Source organism: Carassius carassius, chromosome 43 (genome assembly GCF_963082965.1).
Source record: "Carassius carassius chromosome 43, fCarCar2.1, whole genome shotgun sequence".
Classification (NCBI taxonomy): domain Eukaryota; kingdom Metazoa; phylum Chordata; class Actinopteri; order Cypriniformes; family Cyprinidae; genus Carassius; species Carassius carassius.
Genome location: NC_081797.1, coordinates 22,544,950 through 22,564,281, shown reverse-complemented (window position 1 = coordinate 22,564,281; position 19,332 = coordinate 22,544,950). Strand labels below are relative to the sequence as shown.

Here is a 19,332-nt window from a genome sequence, read left to right as displayed (position 1 = left end):
ATATTTCCATTGCTGTAAAGAAGCAAATAATAATAATAATAAAAAATATTCAAGAATATATGTGTTTTTCATATCTGGGACTCTTTATTTCTCTTGATTGTTGAGCAGTTATATACAGTCAGAAGGGACATAAATTCAATATTTATTCAGCGCTTTTGAACGGCCTCCGAAGGCTTTTGTTGGGGGATCTAATTAATGAAATAATATGTGGATTTTCTAGGTTTGGGTCCCCAAGAACAGTCACTGAGACTAAGAGAATATTTACTTCCTTTTGGGACTCTGGGCTTGTATTTATTTTTATTTTTACGCCGGTGGCTTTGTAGTTTGGGTGTCTTCCTGGCGTGGCTTTTCCACAGAGAGCTCGGCCACATTTCAATATCTCCTGTGAGAATCGTCTTCTTTATTGTCTAACACTGCTCTAGGAGAGAAATCCTGTTTATTAAGAAAGCCTCCAGCAATGAGAGCCGTTTTATGCACTTAAAGAGATACACGTGCACTCAGACTACTTAACAGCAAAATACAGAAGTGTAACAAGCAACACTCTACAACATTGTTCTCGTGTTACATATACTATTATAATTCATTACTTTAAAAAAAAACAAGAACAATGCGTAATCACGAGTTACTCAAATAATTACTAATTACTTGCATGCCGTCCATTAGTATTACTCAGTACTTAACTATATGATTACACTCTGACATGAGCATTAATGGAAAATGTGGCCATATATCAATGAAGTAAAAATACTAAAATGATCTAAGTATATGACTATATATAGTTTGGTCATAAAAATATATATATTTGATGGACAGACGGGGTTCGTCTCAGCCGAGAGGGGGCGCTGTTGAGTTTTGGAACCGCTTGTCCGCTCGCATGCACGCGCTTCCAGACCACGTTCTGTGGGACAGTGGAGAAAAAGAAAATCTAATAAATCAATATATTCACATTAAAACAACATAAAGACGCGTACTCTGTGGAAACCATATGGCCATTTTAATTGCATTTTAATTTTAGTTACATCTGTCGCTAATATATGCGTCGTGCATTTTTTTTTCTATCCAATATGCCTAAAAATCACAAACAACTTATTATTAAACATTTAAGTAGGATGCCTCCACCGATAACGTAATGAAAACATTACTTGATTAACATTTATAGACTTTCATAATGACTATAAATGATTTATTTTAAGAAATGTCAGTAATATAGTCTTTTAAACAAGCATTAATAGATTAAGTGTAATTAAATTATATTTTTAAGGTTATTAATAGGCCTATATCATGTATAAATCATTATGATTGCATACTGTTAGAATGATTGACTTAATGCAATAGGCAATTTGGGAAAACATAGCTACAATGAATGAAGAGATGCTTTACCTGCTTTAAATAGCAAAAAAAAAAAAAAAAAAACAGTGTCCATGAAGAGTTAAAGCGGTCGTTCAGCTCTCTGTCAGTTCTGACAGTTCGGAAAACTTTTGTTTCTTCTCTAGTATGTAAATTGACCCTCAGATTCAGCGAGCCTATTGGCTACGAGTCCGAGTCAATTTCGTATTTCAAACCTGACGTCAGGGCGGCTATAAAACTCAGCATTGCTTTTATGCTCCTATGCTCAGTGATCCTTTAAAAACTCTAGAACAAGCCTGGAGTACTTTTTTTTTCAGCCAAGCATCCAATTGCCAATCACATACATGTTACGGTCCTCATTTCTACGAAACTATTGAAAAAAGGGCGCCACGCAGCTATGCAGTGTTAAATGTTTGCGACTCAAACGCGTCGACACTCGCGCACAAAGAGAGAGGAACTAGAGACGCGCGCGCTCCTGCGTCTGTTGCGCGAAAGGCGAAAAGGCGTCAATTTAAAAAATAATAATAATAAATCGACGCCGGCGATCCCCTTTCTCCGCTTTTGGAGAATTAAATAAAGAAATCAAACTGGCTCACGCTGTCTCGAACCCGACCACTTTGACAGCTGCTCTTCACCCCCTTTGGAGGACTGTCAACAGCAAAAGGATGGCATCAGAACTGGCAATGAGCAGCTCCGACCTGCCCACCGGTCCCCTGGCCATGGAATATGTTAATGACTTCGATCTGATGAAGTTTGAAGTGAAAAAGGAGCCGGTGGAGCCCGATCGCAGCATCAGCCAGTGCAACCGCCTGATCGCCGGGGGATCCCTGTCTTCCACCCCGATGAGCACGCCTTGCAGCTCGGTTCCCCCTTCCCCAAGCTTCTCGGCGCCCAGTCCGGGCTCCGGGAGCGAGCAGAAGGCGCACCTGGAGGATTTCTACTGGATGACCGGCTACCAACAGCAGCTCAATCCGGAGGCTTTGGGCTTCAGCCCCGAGGACGCGGTGGAGGCGCTGATCAACAGCAGTCACCAGCTCCAGAGCTTCGACGGCTATGCTAGAGGGCAGCAGTTTAGCAGCGCAGCCGGGGCGGGAGGCGCCATGGCCGGCGAGGAGATGGGATCCGCCGCCGCGGTGGTCTCCGCGGTCATCGCGGCCGCCGCAGCCCAGAACGGGACACCCCACCACCACCACCATCACCACCACCACCCGGGCGGGCACCATCCGACGCCCGGGATGCAGTCCAACGGCAACCCCGCCAGCCACCAGCACATGCACCTGGACGACCGCTTCTCGGACGAGCAGCTGGTGACCATGTCCGTGCGCGAGCTCAACCGGCAGCTGCGGGGGGTCAGCAAAGAGGAGGTGATCCGGCTCAAACAGAAGAGGAGAACCCTCAAAAACAGAGGCTATGCCCAGTCGTGTCGCTACAAGCGGGTGCAGCAGAGGCACGTCCTGGAGGGCGAGAAGACCCAGCTGCTGCAGCAGGTGGACCACCTCAAGCAGGAGATCTCCAGACTGGCGCGCGAGAGGGACGCGTACAAGGAGAAGTACGAGAAGCTCATCAGCAGCGGCTTCAGAGAAAACGGCTCGAGCAGCGACAACAACCCGTCGTCCCCGGAGTTTTTCATGTGAGTTCTGTTGAGTTTACCGGCACTTCATAGAGCAGCGGTGTGCGACAGTCGCGTGCGCGCGTTGTGTTGGATTGGGCAGTCCTCTTACTTTTTATTTTTTAGTTTATGTTTTATTTTCTATTGTTTGGTAAAAATTTAGATCCGTTTAATCCAGTAATGAAGAAATCATACTTTAGAGTTTAGCCCACGTTAACTTCTGCTCTGCGCTTTTGGACCATAATAAGACATTTTCCATCGCCGAGTTCTTTTCATTTTGTCTGTTCTGTTGAAAGTGTAATATGGGAACGTGCTTTCATTTGAGATTTCCCCATGTTGCCTCGTGTTGCGTAACTTTTAAGTTGAGATTTTTGTAAAGTTGAGCGACACATCACGCTGGTTTCGTGAGGGCACTGTTCACTGAAAGCGTCTGAACTCATTCAGATTGACTCTGTTTCATTCAGACTCCATCACATGTTGTGTTCTTGTGAAGAACTCATTCAGGCATGTATTTATTTGTGTATTTCCACATGCTGGTCATGTTTTTCTTCCTTTTACCTGAACGAACTGAACTGAACTGCTCCGACATTGCATTCATTTTCTCATTGTCTGGTCCTGTCCACTTTTTTGGGACTCTGAGCAAAAAAGTGACATCTTTTCATCCCCTTCATGAAACATTGCCTCCATGATTCCTTGCGACAAACTCCTGGCATGTTCTGTATACAGCAATTTTAGCAACGAAACATGTTTTGGCAAAAATAATGATTCTGTATGATTATCCTGTTTTATTTGTATTTTTGTCAAACGAAGAGACATTATTAAACCCATGAAACAACTGTAATTTATCTCAGTGTGATACAATTTGACAAATATGTCACTCCATATATTGCTTGACCATAAAATATGGTAAAATGAACGATTTCTAACTGTTCAACTGACTTAAGTGTTTCTAAATTATTCTCATTAAAGAGAAGCATATTGTATCAATGAAGAATGAAGAGTTTGTCTTAGCATGCGCTCGAAATCCTGCATTCGAAACTGTTATTTTAGGATTTGCATCTAAATATAAATCAAATTATTACATGAGAGAATAGTGAAGTATTTCGGAGCTCGCTGCTGTAAAACATTTACTTGCATCAGGTGGGAAATAAACCCTTTCAGAAAACATTTACTTGTGTAACATATGAGTACGTTTTAATATTTGATATCGATTATGATTGACAAACAATGACTGTACAAACTGGAGCAGAATATAGTTCATCAATAAATGTTGAACATTTAAAATCAAATGTCCTCGTGTTATTTATTAGAGCACGCCTAAACTGTGAGACTCTCACTGAATAGAGTATTTAATATTACATGCTGATCGGGAAAATAAGTAAGAGTTTATGATTTTTAATAGTTTTGAGGAAAGTTGGCGATATCACTTGTTGCCGCTTGACAGTTCGCGAGATGAGCAAATAGTGTCTTAATAAATCGGTTTTGCTTAAAATATAAATAAACTAAAATAACATAAGACAGATACGATTATTTATATATAAAAAAGCCAGCATAACTTGGTATACAGCTACACTGTTTTGGAAACATGACAAAATGCGCTCGCACTTATCATCACTCGCTGTGACAGTTTATATCGGAATATTTCACTAAAGACAGATTCAATATAATCAAAAAATTCATTTACAAGCAGAACCCTATATTTAAATAGCATTTGATTTCAGGAGGGAAAGTCTTTTTTTTACCCCCGTTTTAAACATTTATTTCTGTTATTGCTTCGCAAAAAAAAATCCAATCTCCTGTGGTCTAGCGCGCAGTTTAAACACATTTGATCAAGGTTTAGTTTCATTCGTTCATTTCGTGAGACTTGCTTAAACTGCTATTTAAATAACGCGCGAACTGTGATTCTGACAAACAGATTCGCCTCAAAATCACTGGAGATTTACACAAACTGTCGTCAGTTCGATTAAATACTTGTTTTCTTTGGATAAGAATAACCTGACTGTGAGCTTACAGTCTATTAACAATTAATAACCTTTATTTCTTTTCTACCAGTTATCACTCAGGCCTATAGTTACCTCAGAAATGTCATTAGCAGATGCTTTCACTTAAGAGTTCACCAAAACAAATGAGTGTGGTTTGTTTTTGTTTTTTATTAAGCAAAAAAAAAAAAAAAATCATGAGGTTATGATTTGACATTGTCTGTACACCATAACCTGAACTCATATAACTATATGAAACCTGATTTCATATAACAGTCTGCTTCTCAGTGTCACATCTTCGTTTTGTTTCCTCCACGCTTCTTTCTCTCTTCAGGCCCATCGTTCGTTCTCTCAAGCCATCACTATTATCAGCCTCAAATAATTCGAAGAGTGAGTCAAGCTTCCCTCTCATTGTCACAGCACACAGGATGTGGGCTCACAGCTGGAAAGAAAGTGAAAAGAAGTGTGTGTGGGACATCTGTATTTAGGGCGTTGGGTGAAAACATAGTGGCTCATCAGCACAATGATGATTTGAATATCAAGCGGATGACGCACACAGTGTTAAACGCATGGCGTCCGGAGGACTTCATATGCCTGGCTGTGAGCTCAGGGGGAAGGCTGCATGGTCCACGCCGTGGAAAAAGCACAATGATTTCTAGCATGATTAATAGTGGAGAAATGACCTGCTTTAAATTGATGAATCATTGGTGATTTTCCCCAGCTGAGCTTCGACTCTCTTTGAGCGGCTGCGGATCATGTCATTCATGGCTCTTCTGTTTGATGAGGTCAAAACACAAAAGTGCTTAATGACATCAGCGTTATAACTCAGATCTGTAGATACAGCAGCTGCAGCGTGGACGCCTGCTCTGTTACAGCGGTTTATTTAGATTTTAATATGCATCTACTTACAGCTTTTTAGCCAGAATTGTTGTTTCTTCTGTAAAAGTAATTGTTATTACTTTATTTTTACAGATACTTTTGGTATCTTCTTTACAAAACTACAACAGTTTAAAAACTTCCAAGTGTGCAATATCAGTTCAGTATGTTGTGTGTGTGTGTGTGTGTGTGTGTAAGCCAGATAATATTAAGATTTTTTAAAATGTTTTTTATATATTATTTCATTGTTCATATAATTAATTTATTAATCGTTATTTATTTATTTATTTTTTGCAATATCGATATGCATGTCCCCTTTTTGGTAACACTATAATAACTTCCATTTATAAATCATTACCATGCATTATATTATGCTTAACAGATCATTAGTTAATATATATTCTCATAGCTAGAAATAAGGGATAATGTTCTTGTTAATATTTTCTTATTAACTTATTAAACATTGCCTTTTGATTAACATACATTGTAAAAAATAAAAAATTCAAACCTCTCCAACTCAAATGTTTCTACTGCCTGATCACATCAAACATTTTCAATTGGCCTGATTGAATTAATGTTAATTTAATTTTATAAATCAAAGATTTTTTTTTTTTACAGTGTATGATTATTTAATGCAGATAGAAATGCTTACAAATGTCAGTAAACTTTCAGTTCATAAGATCTTCATTTGTTGTGTAGACCTCTATTAACTCATTAACAAATAATCTATGAATTATTTGTTCATGTTTTTGCTGTACTCAATCAAAAGTAGAAACTATTAATCATTTGCAAATGTTTATAAATGTTAACTAATCATTAATACCTTTGTGAACGATTATCTCAACGGCAAAAAGTGTCCAGAAAGACCTGAATTTACCCATTCACACATCTTTATTAATCATGTATCAATCAATTGTTCATGTTTTTGCAGTAGCCAATCTAAAGTTGAGTCTATTCATAATTTGTAAATGTTTATCAACAATTACTAATAATTTAGTATCTTTATGGGCATTGGACTTTTAGCTAATCTAAAGAGGTTTGGGTGAAGGGTGGCTGGTTAAGTTTAGCTAAATGCTGGCTAAAGACATTACAGATTGTAATTCTGGTGCAAAAAAAAGTTTCTTTTAATTTTAAGTGTATTAGCAAACATTAACAAGCACATTATCTCTCGTTTCAAACTCTATGAATATATATTAACCAATGATCCATTAAGCATTATATAAAGTGTGTTAATGATTTATTAAAGAAAGTTATTGTTACATTTACACATTTGAAACTTTCATCTGATCTATCTTTTCCTAACTCAAGCAGTATAATCCAACATTACATCGTGTTCAGACGCGTCTGATGGAGGACCGCATTAGCACAGACCAAGCACACGTTTCATTTCAGCTTGTGAATGAAGTCAGTGGATTTCATTACACACACCGTGTATATTTTCACACCTCGGCTCCATAACCAACATGCATCTAGCACAAATCACCAAAACACACACACACACACAGGCCAATGCTTTCACACCAATCCACACACACTGTGCGACTGCACTTAATTCAATCAGCAGTGGGATATTGACACCGTATGTGCTCTAATCATTGGTAGCGGGCGATCCTGATTAGGTTATTACAGATAATATAGTTATCTTCTGTCACAATATTGGTCTTTTGTGACTGAGGTCAACAATAGGAAATCACAGTTCAACTCATGCATATTGGCGTTTCAATCATTTACATAGAGCAGTGTTACTTCTTTAATCATATCAGACATTGTTTCTGCTGCGAGTCGATGTTTAGCTTGGCAGACGATGTGATTTTCTCACAGAGTGGATTAAAAATGATTGTCGTGACTGCAAGAAATACGCCAGTGTCAAGCTAGAGTCGACTGTGCTTACACAATCATTTGAGCAAATGCATTCTGGGAAACAAATTTGGAATAATTATAGTTATAGCAACTAAAAATGTATAAATACGTATTTTTGTTTTTAATCAAGGCTATGTCTTATCCAACATATAGTAAATTATTAGATAAATGTTTCTAGTTACACTTTCTCGGGTCTTTTCTTCACTCTGTAGATCTGAGCTCATCTGCATCTCTCCACGCTAAACATTTCCATTTAGAGTGATTTAAAGGAGGGAGTTTATGTCCCTGCCACGTGCGTCCATCATCCCCGACCCGCTCTGCCTCTGTAAACCTGAGTTATAGAGCAGCTATTTGAAAAGATAATAATTTAACCTTCCCTCCACCGTTACACGGAGGAAATGGATGTGTTTGTGTTGATTGCCTGAGCTCTGTAGATCCCCTTGTACTTCAGGAGAGAGCGACTGAGATGCCACGCGTGATGCCAGAGTGTTTGTTTTTGAAAATCAGCCATGCGTTAGATCATCATGGCTGCGAGTTAAAGGAACAGTTCTTCAGAAACGGGGAAAAATAAAATAAAACTCATGATAAAATAAATGAACAATACATCTGTGATCAATTCACCCTCATGTCACTGCTCTTCGTTCAGTTAGTGTGAAACACAAAGGAAATCTGAAAAGGAATGATTTAGTAGAAGGTTCAAGCTGCTCTTTTACATACAGTGAATGTGTTTAAAAAAAATTTTTAAATCTATAATGCTGCATAAAAGTATCAAAATCACTTACTGTAGGGAATCCTGATTAGGATAATTATTATCTAACAGATGCTGATTCAAATAGCCCATGTGGTTTTTGCACTATTTTCCACGTCTTCTAAAGCTAAATAGCTTTCTTTGAAAACAATGACAGAATTGTAATGTTTTCCTGAACTATCCCTTTAATTGAAAAAGTATGTTCGAGTTGTAGTAAGAGCCCATAGACGAGTGTATATGAGTGTGTGTGTGTTGTAGGCTTTGGCCCTGTGCCCGTGCTGTGTTATACCTGCATCTCAATGAAGCTGGCAAGGTGATTTACTGGCAAGGTGTCCGGCTGCAGTCTCTCTCTCTCTTTAACCAGCAAGTCAAAGCAACATTGATCCCTCAGCCAGGCAAGGTGACCTACAGAGCACCACTTCCCAAGTCTTTCTTTTCTCGTCTTCATCTCTAACCCCTTTCCTTTTTTTTTCTCTCTATCGTGGAGTCGGCGGCGGGTCGTGACCCCGGCGAGTGATGTCATGTCCTGTGGCAGAGAGCACAGCAGTGAGGTGAATATGAAGACAAAAGCAAGTCCTTGAGCTGCTCTGAGCCACTCGTATCAATAAAACGCCTTCACGAAGTCTCGTTTCACAACCCGGGCATTAGCACACTCAAAAGTGAAACTTTTCTCAAATATGCTTATTCACCTTCGTGTTGCTCACATGTTGTCTCTCTCTTTTGGTTTGTTGAGGATTTTTTCTTTTCCAGTGAAACATTAAAAGAAAACTGAAGCACAACAGACAGGCTGCTGGTCTCCAAAAAACATGTGGATGGTGACTTTATCTCTGACACATTTAAAAAAAAAATATAAAAGTAATAGTTAAAATAAAAATTGCAACAGACTTACTGGAAAAAACAAGTGTTTTAACTTTAAAAAGTAAGTGTTCACAATGCCTTGTTGTTGCTGTTGTTGTACAAGTGGCAACTTGGAGTTGACTTTAAATTTTAAGGCAGCACAAACACTTAGGCCTAACTTTCTTGAGTAGATTTTATTTTTAAGTGTTTTGCTTAACTCCAAAAACGTAGCACTACATACAATTAACTGCAATTTCCCGCTAAAATGGACACCAGCAGTAAAACACCAACAACTTTTATTATTTTTCACATAAATTATGATTACAGGGGCAGGTTATTGATTAATAAGTACTTACTTTCACACTGTGTCTTTCTATTTCATTACCTCAGAGTATTATCATAGTATGTGATTTGTAAAAAAAAAAAATTAGGTTTAGTACATGAGGTGCAGTGTTGCCAAGTCCGCTGTTTTTCCCGCGGAATTGGGCTACTTGCCGTGGGTTGTTATTCTTGTCCACAGGTTGAAGTGACGCCAGTAACGTGATATGTAGGCTTGGGTATACGAATTTAACCAGTGGATCTCGACAAAAACATGTATTTTACTCTTTGAACGCGATGTTTAACGGGGACCCCCCCTAAATGTAATGGGGCTAACTTAAGTTTTGAAGAGAAATTGGGCGGGTTTCGTCGAGAAAACCTGGCAACCCCGACGAGGTACGTTATTTTCAAGTTACGCGACAAACCATTAATCTTTCAGTTCCACTCACCTGATGCCTCATTTCCAAACTGAACAACCAGCGTGACGAAACATTTCCACATTCATGTTCATTTGGAGAATACTGAACGCTTTTTAGTGCCACTTACCGGACATTGGTATTTAAAAGAAACTTGCGAGAAGCAACGTAAACATTTGGTATCGATGTCATCGCAATCATGTGTTTCCAGTGAGCCTGAAAAAAAACCTTTGCATATTGTGTTATTAATTTAACATAAAAGGGATATATAACATTGTCTTTTCCACACAAGAGAAGTGATCCCAAAGCATTTGAAATGCGCGCGTGACAAACGATACACACAAGTGCGTTCAGTTTCTTCTTCTGTTGTATATCGATTGCACTTCAGCTGCACATCAACAAGGAAGATGTCACGTGTTTCATTCTCTTAAAGCTGTTATCGCTGCATTGAAACGCTGTCCTTGGGTAGAGATTGTTCTGGATAGCTGTTAGCGTTAGCGTGTTAGCATTAGCGTGAGACCGTGTTGTGTGCTGAGGGGAGGCCTCAGATGAATGGCTCTGGGTTTAACAGAAGCACTGTGTTAGTTACACCCCAATTTGCATATTAATTGCTTTCACATTTTTTGTGAGTTTTGCTTTATGTGTAATATACACAAAGATTAAAGGTGTAAAATAAGGTCAGTCATTTTTTTTATTATACATATATATATATATATATATATATATATATATAATGTATATAATGTATATATATATATATATATATATATATATATATATATATATATATATAATGTGTGTGTACACACACACACACACATACTTCTAAATCTCCATTTTGTATTATTTTGTTTCAGATAAGAAAGTATGTTTTCTTTTAATTGTATCTGGAAAAGAATTGTGATTATTTTATTGTATCCTATTAATCTGTTTTTATCTTTCTGTCTTTTGTACTTCTTGTTCATCTCGAAAGGACATCACGAAAGTTTCTACACCTGTGATATGACCTCTGACCCCTGCCCTTTGCCCCTGCAGTCTGAGGTAAGAGCCAAGACTTCTTTATTCTGTGCCGATGAAAATTATTATAATCTTTATTTATAAATATTTAATCACACTGGATTTTTTTCTTCTTGTATGAAAAAAAAAAATGATTTTTTTTTTTTACATTACAAGATCTCCTGCAGTTAAGAAATAGCATAGCTATAATCTAAAGTGAACTAAAAGGCATTTTATAAATTATCTTTATTATATATTTATTATACAAATTATCAATTCAAATAGAATGATTATTTCCGTGTTTGATTATAAATCGTACAATCTAATTTGTATTATAACCAACAAAACCCTAGCCATAACGTTTGATTCATATTCTCATATGTAGTGCATTTATAGCAGTTATATTGTGGAGTGAATGCATGAACTTGTCTGAATTAGTGACTAACTACCAGTCGAATACTAACCAATGACCAGCAGGCTTGTTATAATGACCGAATGACTGGCAAGTCCGTCGACGGTCGCAGTGTAACATCTGCTTGCAGTGATAATGTATTCAGTTATCCCAACATAAACTCACCGGCTACCAAACATATCCTCCATAATACAATAAAACCTGGCCAATTGTGTTTTGCTTTAATGGGTTTTTAGTGAAGGCTAGGTTAAGTTATACTAAGTTTACTATGAACACCATTGTCTGGTGTCTATAAGACTAAAACAGCCTTGTGTGTGTGTGTGTGCGTGCGTGCGTGCGTGCGTGTGTGTGTGCGTGTGTGTGCGTGTGTGTGTGTGTGTGTGCGTGTTTGTGCGCGTGCGTGCGTGTGTGTGTGCGTGCGTGTGTGAGTGATCGTGTGTGTGTGTGTGTGTGTGTGAGAGCGAGTGATCGTGTGTGTGTGTGTGTGTGTGAGTGTGTGTGTGTGTGAGTGAGTGATCGTGTGTGTGTGTGTGAGTGAGTGATAGTGTGTGTGAGTGAGTGATCGTGTGTGTGTGAGTGAGTGATCATGTGTGTGTGTGTGTGTGTGTGTGTGTGAGTGAGTGATCGTGTGTGTGTGTGAGTGAGTGAGTGATCATGTGTGCGTGTTTGTGCGCGTGCGTGCGTGTGTGTGTGCGTGTGTGTGTGAGTGATAGTGTGTGTGTGTGTGTGAGTGATCGTGTGTGTGTGTGTGAGTGAGTGATAGTGTGTGAGTGAGTGATCGTGTGTGTGTGAGTGAGTGATCATTTGTGTGTGTGTGTGTGTGTGTTTGTGCGCGTGCGTGCGTGTGTGTGTGCGTGTATGTGTGTGTGTGTGAGTGATAGTGTGTGTGTGTGTATGTGTGTGTGTGTGAGTGATAGTGTGTGTGTGTGCGTGTGTGTGTGTGTGTGTGTGTGTGAGTGAGTGATCGTGTGTGTGTGTGTGTGAGAGAGTGAGTGATCGTGTGTGTGTGTGTGTGAGTGAGTGATCATGTGTGTGTGTGTGTGTGTGAGTGATCATGTGTGTGTGTGTGTGTGTGTGTGAGTGAGTGATCGTGTGTGTGTGTGTGTGTGTGTGTGTGAGTGATCGTGTGTGTGTGTGTGTGTGTGTGTGTGTGAGAGTGAGTGATCGTGTGTGTGTGTGTGTGTGTGTGTGAGTGAGTGATCGTGTGTGTGTGTGTGTGTGTGTGAGTGAGTGATCGTGTGTGTGTGTGTGTGTGTGAGTGATCGTGTGTGTGTGTGTGTGTGTGTGAGTGAGTGATTGTGTGTGTGTGTGTTTGTGAGTGAGTGATCGTGTGTGTGTGAGTGAGTGATCGTGTGTGTGTGTGTGAGTGATCGTGTGTGTGTGTGTGTGTGAGTGAGTGATCGTGTGTGTGTGTGTGTGAGTGAGTGATCGTGTGTGTGTGAGTGAGTTATCATGTGTGTGTGTGTGTGTGTGTGTGTGTGTGTGAGTGAGTGAGTGATCGTGTGTGTGTGTGAGTGATCGTGTGTGTGTGTGTGTGTGAGTGAGTGAGTGATCGTGTGTGTGTGAGTGTTCGTGTGTGTGTGAGTGAGTGATCGTGTGTGTGTGAGTGAGTGATCGTGTGTGTGTGTGTGTGTGAGTGAGTGAGTGATCGTGTGTGTGTGAGTGTGTGAGTGATCGTGTGTGTGTGTGTGTGTGTGTGTGTGAGTGAGTGATCGTGTGTGTGTGTGTGTGTGTGTGAGTGAGTGAGTGATCGTGTGTGTGTGTGTGAGTGATCGTGTGTGTGAGTGAGTGAGTGATCGTGTGTGTGTGTGTGAGTGAGTGATCGTGTGTGTGTGAGTGAGTGATCGTGTGTGTGTGTGTGTGTGAGTGAGTGAGTGATCGTGTGTGTGTGAGTGTGTGAGTGATCGTGTGTGTGTGTGTGTGTGTGTGAGTGAGTGATCGTGTGTGTGTGTGTGTGTGTGTGTGTGTGAGTGAGTGAGTGATCGTGTGTGTGTGTGTGAGTGATCGTGTGTGTGAGTGAGTGAGTGATCGTGTGTGTGTGTGTGAGTGAGTGAGTGAGTGATCGTGTGTGTGAGTGAGTGAGTGAGTGAGTGAGTGATCGTGTGTGTGTGTGTGTGTGTTCTAGTGAGCCGAGGGTGAATCTGATAGGACGGTATCGGTGTTCTGCGTTGATTCGTCAGCATTTAACCACACATTTCCGCTGTAATGAATCTCAAATGTGAGGTCACAATCAAGGCACAGGAAGTACATGTCATGTTTGTCTTATTTTGTGACGTCAGCGGATGTTGTTGTTGTTGTAGTTTTTGTTACTTGTTGAAATGATTGAAATGGTTGTCTGTCCCTGTACCGTGTGTTTGTGTGTTGAATGTAATCAAAGCCAGTGAGGATATGAGTTATGTTTACACCCGTGTGGTTAATGACACAGCCAAGCGTCCCTCCACGTGCTCACACTGCCTTCAGGAAACACCAGCACAAGTCCGACAGAAACCAATAACAATATTGACTGATACTTATTTATCGGTCAATTCACACTCAAATAAATAATTAAAAATGAACATTGTAGATCTTTCATGTAATGCATTTATTTTGGATGTGATTAATGGCTAATTTTATATTTACATACTCACTTTTATGAATCCAAGGTGTGAAGAAGTGATGTATTATTATTAGGTTTTACTTCGTTATACCACATGACATATCTGAAGTCATTAAATAAAAGCTTGTCTTCAGGTTAATCAGCTGTGTGGTGTTGAGAGTAGGGCTGGGCGATATATCGAATATTAGCGATACTATCGGAATAATTTTGACGACGATGTACAATTTGAATATATCGAGAATATCGAATATTTCAAATTCAAGCATACTTTCCCAAAAGAACGCGCCGAATGTCCAAAAAAGGAACCTGTAACTGCTGACTGCTCTACGCCCCTCTACTGCGAGAGCTTTAATGATAGCGGTTGCCAGATAACAAGAGTTTAAATCTCCGAATCAGAGCTCCACTGTTACAAGGTTACATTTTCTTCCCGGTGTTTGCTTATTTTAAACAATCTGGCAACCATGCGCACGTGCTCACTCCTCATTGCGGAAGAGCCGCCGACGATAATCTGAAAACATTAACAAGCTGGAATTGAGCGATCTAATGAAAGCGTCGTTCAGCCGGTCTGTGTTCTGTCGTGAGATCTCAACTGTATTGTTTGCATTTGTGATCGCAAAATAAATGCACTTACTCGACCGCTGATGTTTGAATAGAGAAACATAGGCTATGGCCATTTGGAATTACTATTGGGGAATTTCACTGATATGTTTACCAGTTTCCATAATATAGACAGAGAGAATGCAAAAGTCTTTGGTATTCATTTATATATATATATATATATATATATATAAGAAATAGCTATGTGCTTCAGCAACTAGCTCCCCATCTAAGAGGGTTTTTAGTGTCAGTAGGAACATAGTTTCATGCCACAGAGCTTCTCTTAAAACCACAGACAGTTGACAGACTTGTGTTTTTAGCTTAAAAACTTGTTAAAAAATTAAAATAAAATACTTATCCCAGTTGCATAGTTTAAATTGTGAATTGCATGCACTAAAAAGTTGACAGAATGCACTTTCTGTAACTGTTACTTAATTTGCACTGCTTCAGTTACATATAGGCCTACATGTATTCATTAATAAAAAGCAGTAAGTGATCTCTTGGTCTAGATTTTTTAACTGCTTAAATTAGCTGTTTAATCTAAATGTTTTTTTTTTTTAATGGGCAAAAGAAAATCATGTTTTATTTTTTATTATTTAAATGCAAACATATCGAGATATATATCGAATATCATAAAAATTTTGACAATATCGAGATATCATTTTTTTTGTATATCGCTCAGCCCTAGTTGAGAGGTGTTTCCAGGACTGTTTGTGGACTCTGGTCAGTTCATCTGTGTCTGTGACGTGCCTCTCTCCTTCCCTCTCTTCTCTTCCTCGCTGCAGATTCGATGGCATATATTTTCCCAGGGCCTCCTCGCCTCCTTGTTAGCTTGACAAATATCTTCTGCGGCCACAAAGTGCTGAATTTTAGCTTTCCATGTCTATTTTCTGCCGGCTGACATTAATTTTGCGAGCTCTGCGGGAACTAACTATCAGAAACAAATAAATAAATAAGGGAATAAGAGAGCTGAGGAGGGGCAGCTCGGCCGTCACACGTGTTGTTGTGTCACATGTGCGGTCTGTGTTTGCTAATCTGCTTCATTTGTGTTCGAGCTAACAATCTACATACTATTTTTACTTGTTTATTTAGTTTAAACATGCTTTCCTGTAGGGTGAATATCTTGCAGTTTGTTTGTTTTTACTTTTAGGAATGGAACTTTCTTAAAAAAATTAACAGTAAGTAATTCTAATCTAATTAATCATAAATCTAATTGTAAGATTTAACGTTTTTTTATGAATTAATGCATTTTTGTGTATATATGTGCATACTGTAAATTATGAACAAAACGGCAAAATAATGTGATGAAAATATTTGATCGATTAACATCAATTTAAGTCAGTAACAAATTTAGCTTATCAAAGTAATTATCTGACATTTTAGGAAATGCAGAAAATATATATATTTTTTGTATATGGTAAATCTTTATTTTCTTTAAATGCATACATTTTTGATGGGTTTATTATCGTTAACTAAAAGCCACTAAAACCAAAGCCATTAAAAATCAAATAAACTATTAAATTAAATTAAATTAGAAAATATATAAATATTATTACTGGAAACAGAATAAGTAATATAATAAACTATAACAAAATATGAACTGAAATCAAATAAAATATAGAAAAGTTTTAGTTAAATGAAAATAAAATGAAAATAAACTAAAACCTAAACTATGCATGAATTATTTGCAAAAAAAAGAAAATCATTAAAAATGACAAAACCACAGATGAACATAAACTAAAATGAAAATGAATACAGCAAATACAAATAAATTTTTAAAAGCATTTACATAAACTATAATTGTATATCAACTATATAACAACAACGACAGTTATAATAATGAAGTATTATAATTATGATTGTTTTTTTAATGTAGATTATTATTAAATCAATGTAATGAATCCAAAAATCTGATCATGATCAAATCTGGTCATAATTGAGTTTGATTTGATTTGATTGATTTTGGTTCTGTTTGTTATCGTTTTCAAAAGCACTTTAGAAACACAAATCACACACAAGTTTACGTTGATATTAACGTTGGAGAAAAACACACCAGGTTTTACATTCACAGGCTGAAATATTATATTTGGGATATGGATATATTGGAATATAATTGGATTAGTTTTAATGTCCAGATTCTCTGACTGTATTGTGATGCATTAATGTGAAGTCTGTCCAGACGATGAGCACGGCTCGCTTTAATAAACCCAGAAGAGCTCCTAAACCTGCTGCTTCAGCCCCGTCTTCTGTTCGGCATCGGGTCACTCCCATGATGCACCACAGATCACACATCACGCGTATCAGTAGACAGCACACTAATCCAGCGCACTCCATAAATAGTGTTCATCATTTTGAATGAGACATTTTTCTGTGCAGTGCATTCTGGGATTGCATTCTCTGTAAGAGAGACAAGCAAAACGTTGTTTTAAGTAAACAGTATAATTTTGTCTACCCTTGTGCACTTTGTAGTGTACTTTAAATCTCAGAAGCATATTCAAAAACTACTTGTTGTGATAATATAATATTAATGAAAAGGCCACTTGCTTTTAATAAAAAAATGCACTTTGTAACAATCTTTGTTTTTGTTGCACTTTATTTTAAGGTGTGTTTGTACAGTGTAATTATATATTTAAGTACTGAGTGATATTAACTATATGATTAGGGTTTTGTTTAGGGTTAGTTGCATGTAATTATGCATAATTTATTGTTATTATAATAGTATGCAGCATCAAGGACGGCTTAAAGTGTTACCAAAGTTATGATTTGAAATCATTATTTGAATAATCTCTTTGTTGTGCTTTAAAGTAGTGCACTTACTCAGACGTGGACTGACACACTAAAGCTCATTTCACTATCAGTTTACTGTAGCCTGGTGTTCAGTAGTTCATATAAAGGTTTTATTTTGTTTTATTTTATTTTGCAACTTTAGCATTATAAACGTGGACTTCTAGATATATTTAAATGCATGACAGAAAGTTTCAGTAGAAATGGCATTATACATTTCAGTTTATCATGAATGTTTGTCAGTGCTTTAAGAAAGTACACTTTTACCGTATTTCAAAGACAATAGAAGTAGTTATGAAATGACAAAGATGTACTGAAGTCTACTGAGGTTCAGCTAAATGCATTTTATATATCTTTTTTTCTTTAGTCTTTTTTAATTATATAATTGTAAAAATAATAATAAAAAAAATCTAAAATACAAAGGAATTTTACGATTCCTTAAGATTAAAACACAGAGTCCACAGAGCCACTCAAAGCTTCATCCTCCACAATCCCACAATGCACTGCTCCTCTCCGGATCAAATGGATGCAGTGAACTGTGTGTGAGTGAGTGTTTGTGTGTTTGTTTGTGTTGCACTCACAAGCACTCACACACACACACACACACACACACACACACACACACACACACACACACACACACACACACACACACACACACACACACACACAAACACACACAGGCGTATGTATGTTGTGGGGTGTTTAGGGGGGTTTCCAGGGTGTTGTTTTTTTTTTTTTTTTTTTACATTTCCACAATTTCATTGCCCTTCATTGCTTAAAAAAGTAATAGAAATGATTTTTTTTTTTTTTAAAAACAGTCATGTGGTTTAACCATCAGTTAGAAGGTTGTTTCACAATATACAAAATACCACAATTAATTGGTCTTATTAATTAATAAGCAGCTAAATAAATAAATGTGGTTTAACTGACGTAAAATGGATTAGCATTTTATTTTCCGTTGTTTCGTTATTTCCAAAAATGTGTTTATTTGTATTTAAATGAAATGATAAATAAAAAACACATAAATTAATTCATAAATGTTATTAACTTTGTAACAAATGTGTAAAATAAGTAAATAAATGTGATAAAAAGATTGAGTAAAATTAGCAATCTTAGTTATTTTCAAAAATGGTTATTAATAAACATTTATTTAATGCAATAAAATAAAATTATTAAAATAAAAATTATTAAAATAAAATTATTATTATTATTATTTTAAATGTCATGAATTATTAATTAATTAGTTCATAAGTGTAATTCACTTTTTAATCATAAAGTCATACCACTTTGCAGTCTGAACTTGACTTGTGTTGTCACAGAATGGTCAAATTATATAATCATTTATCAATTATTTGTTTGTTTTAATATGTATATATATATATATATATATATATATGCAAAAAATATAAATTTTTATTTCATTATTTGTATTTATGTATTCATTTATATTACGGCATGGTTCTGCATGTCTGTTGGTTGTACCATATGACCCCCCCCCCACCATTTACAATTAAACACACATTAATATAAACTGAGATATTAGAAACAGTGTGTTGATGTGTGAATACTGTGTATGTATTGTTTTACTCTGTGATAATTAGGAAGCAGGAAGGACAGTGATATGTAGAGTTGGAGAAGTGATGTTTGTCTCAGTCATCTAGTAATTGTTTAATGCTGCAGACACTGAAAGAGTGTGTTTTGTTCGACGCTGTGTCTCATAACCTCAAGTGCCGCCCACTTGAAAATGTCAAACAGAGGAAGGAAAGGCTTTTGACGGCTCACACATGCATCATTTCCACTGCGCTCATCACTTTCTGTCCAGATCAGATGTGCTAAATAGGACAAATAAACCGAAGTCACCTCCGCAGTCATCAGAGATCATGAAAGCGTCCGCTCGTCTCTCTTTGGATGCGAGTGTCCTTCATGAGGAGGAAGACAGCACTGTTTCTGATGT

General features: G+C 37.5%; 1 protein-coding gene across 2 annotated transcripts in view; it reads left to right on the top strand.

Annotated features, from left to right (window-relative positions):
- The first annotated feature begins 1,686 nt into the window (after positions 1-1,686).
- The window catches only part of LOC132125325 (transcription factor Maf-like), a 75,349-nt gene continuing 57,703 nt past the window's right edge, over positions 1,687-19,332 (top strand). For both annotated transcript variants that reach the window (XR_009426896.1, XM_059536702.1), the window contains exons 1-2: positions 1,687-2,977; positions 10,964-11,031. Coding sequence is in view for 1 of the 2 variants with exons in the window: in XM_059536702.1 (XP_059392685.1) it covers positions 2,013-2,977; positions 10,964-10,991 (993 nt within the window). In the remaining variant the exon portion in view is untranslated. The remainder of the gene's footprint in view (positions 2,978-10,963; positions 11,032-19,332) is intronic.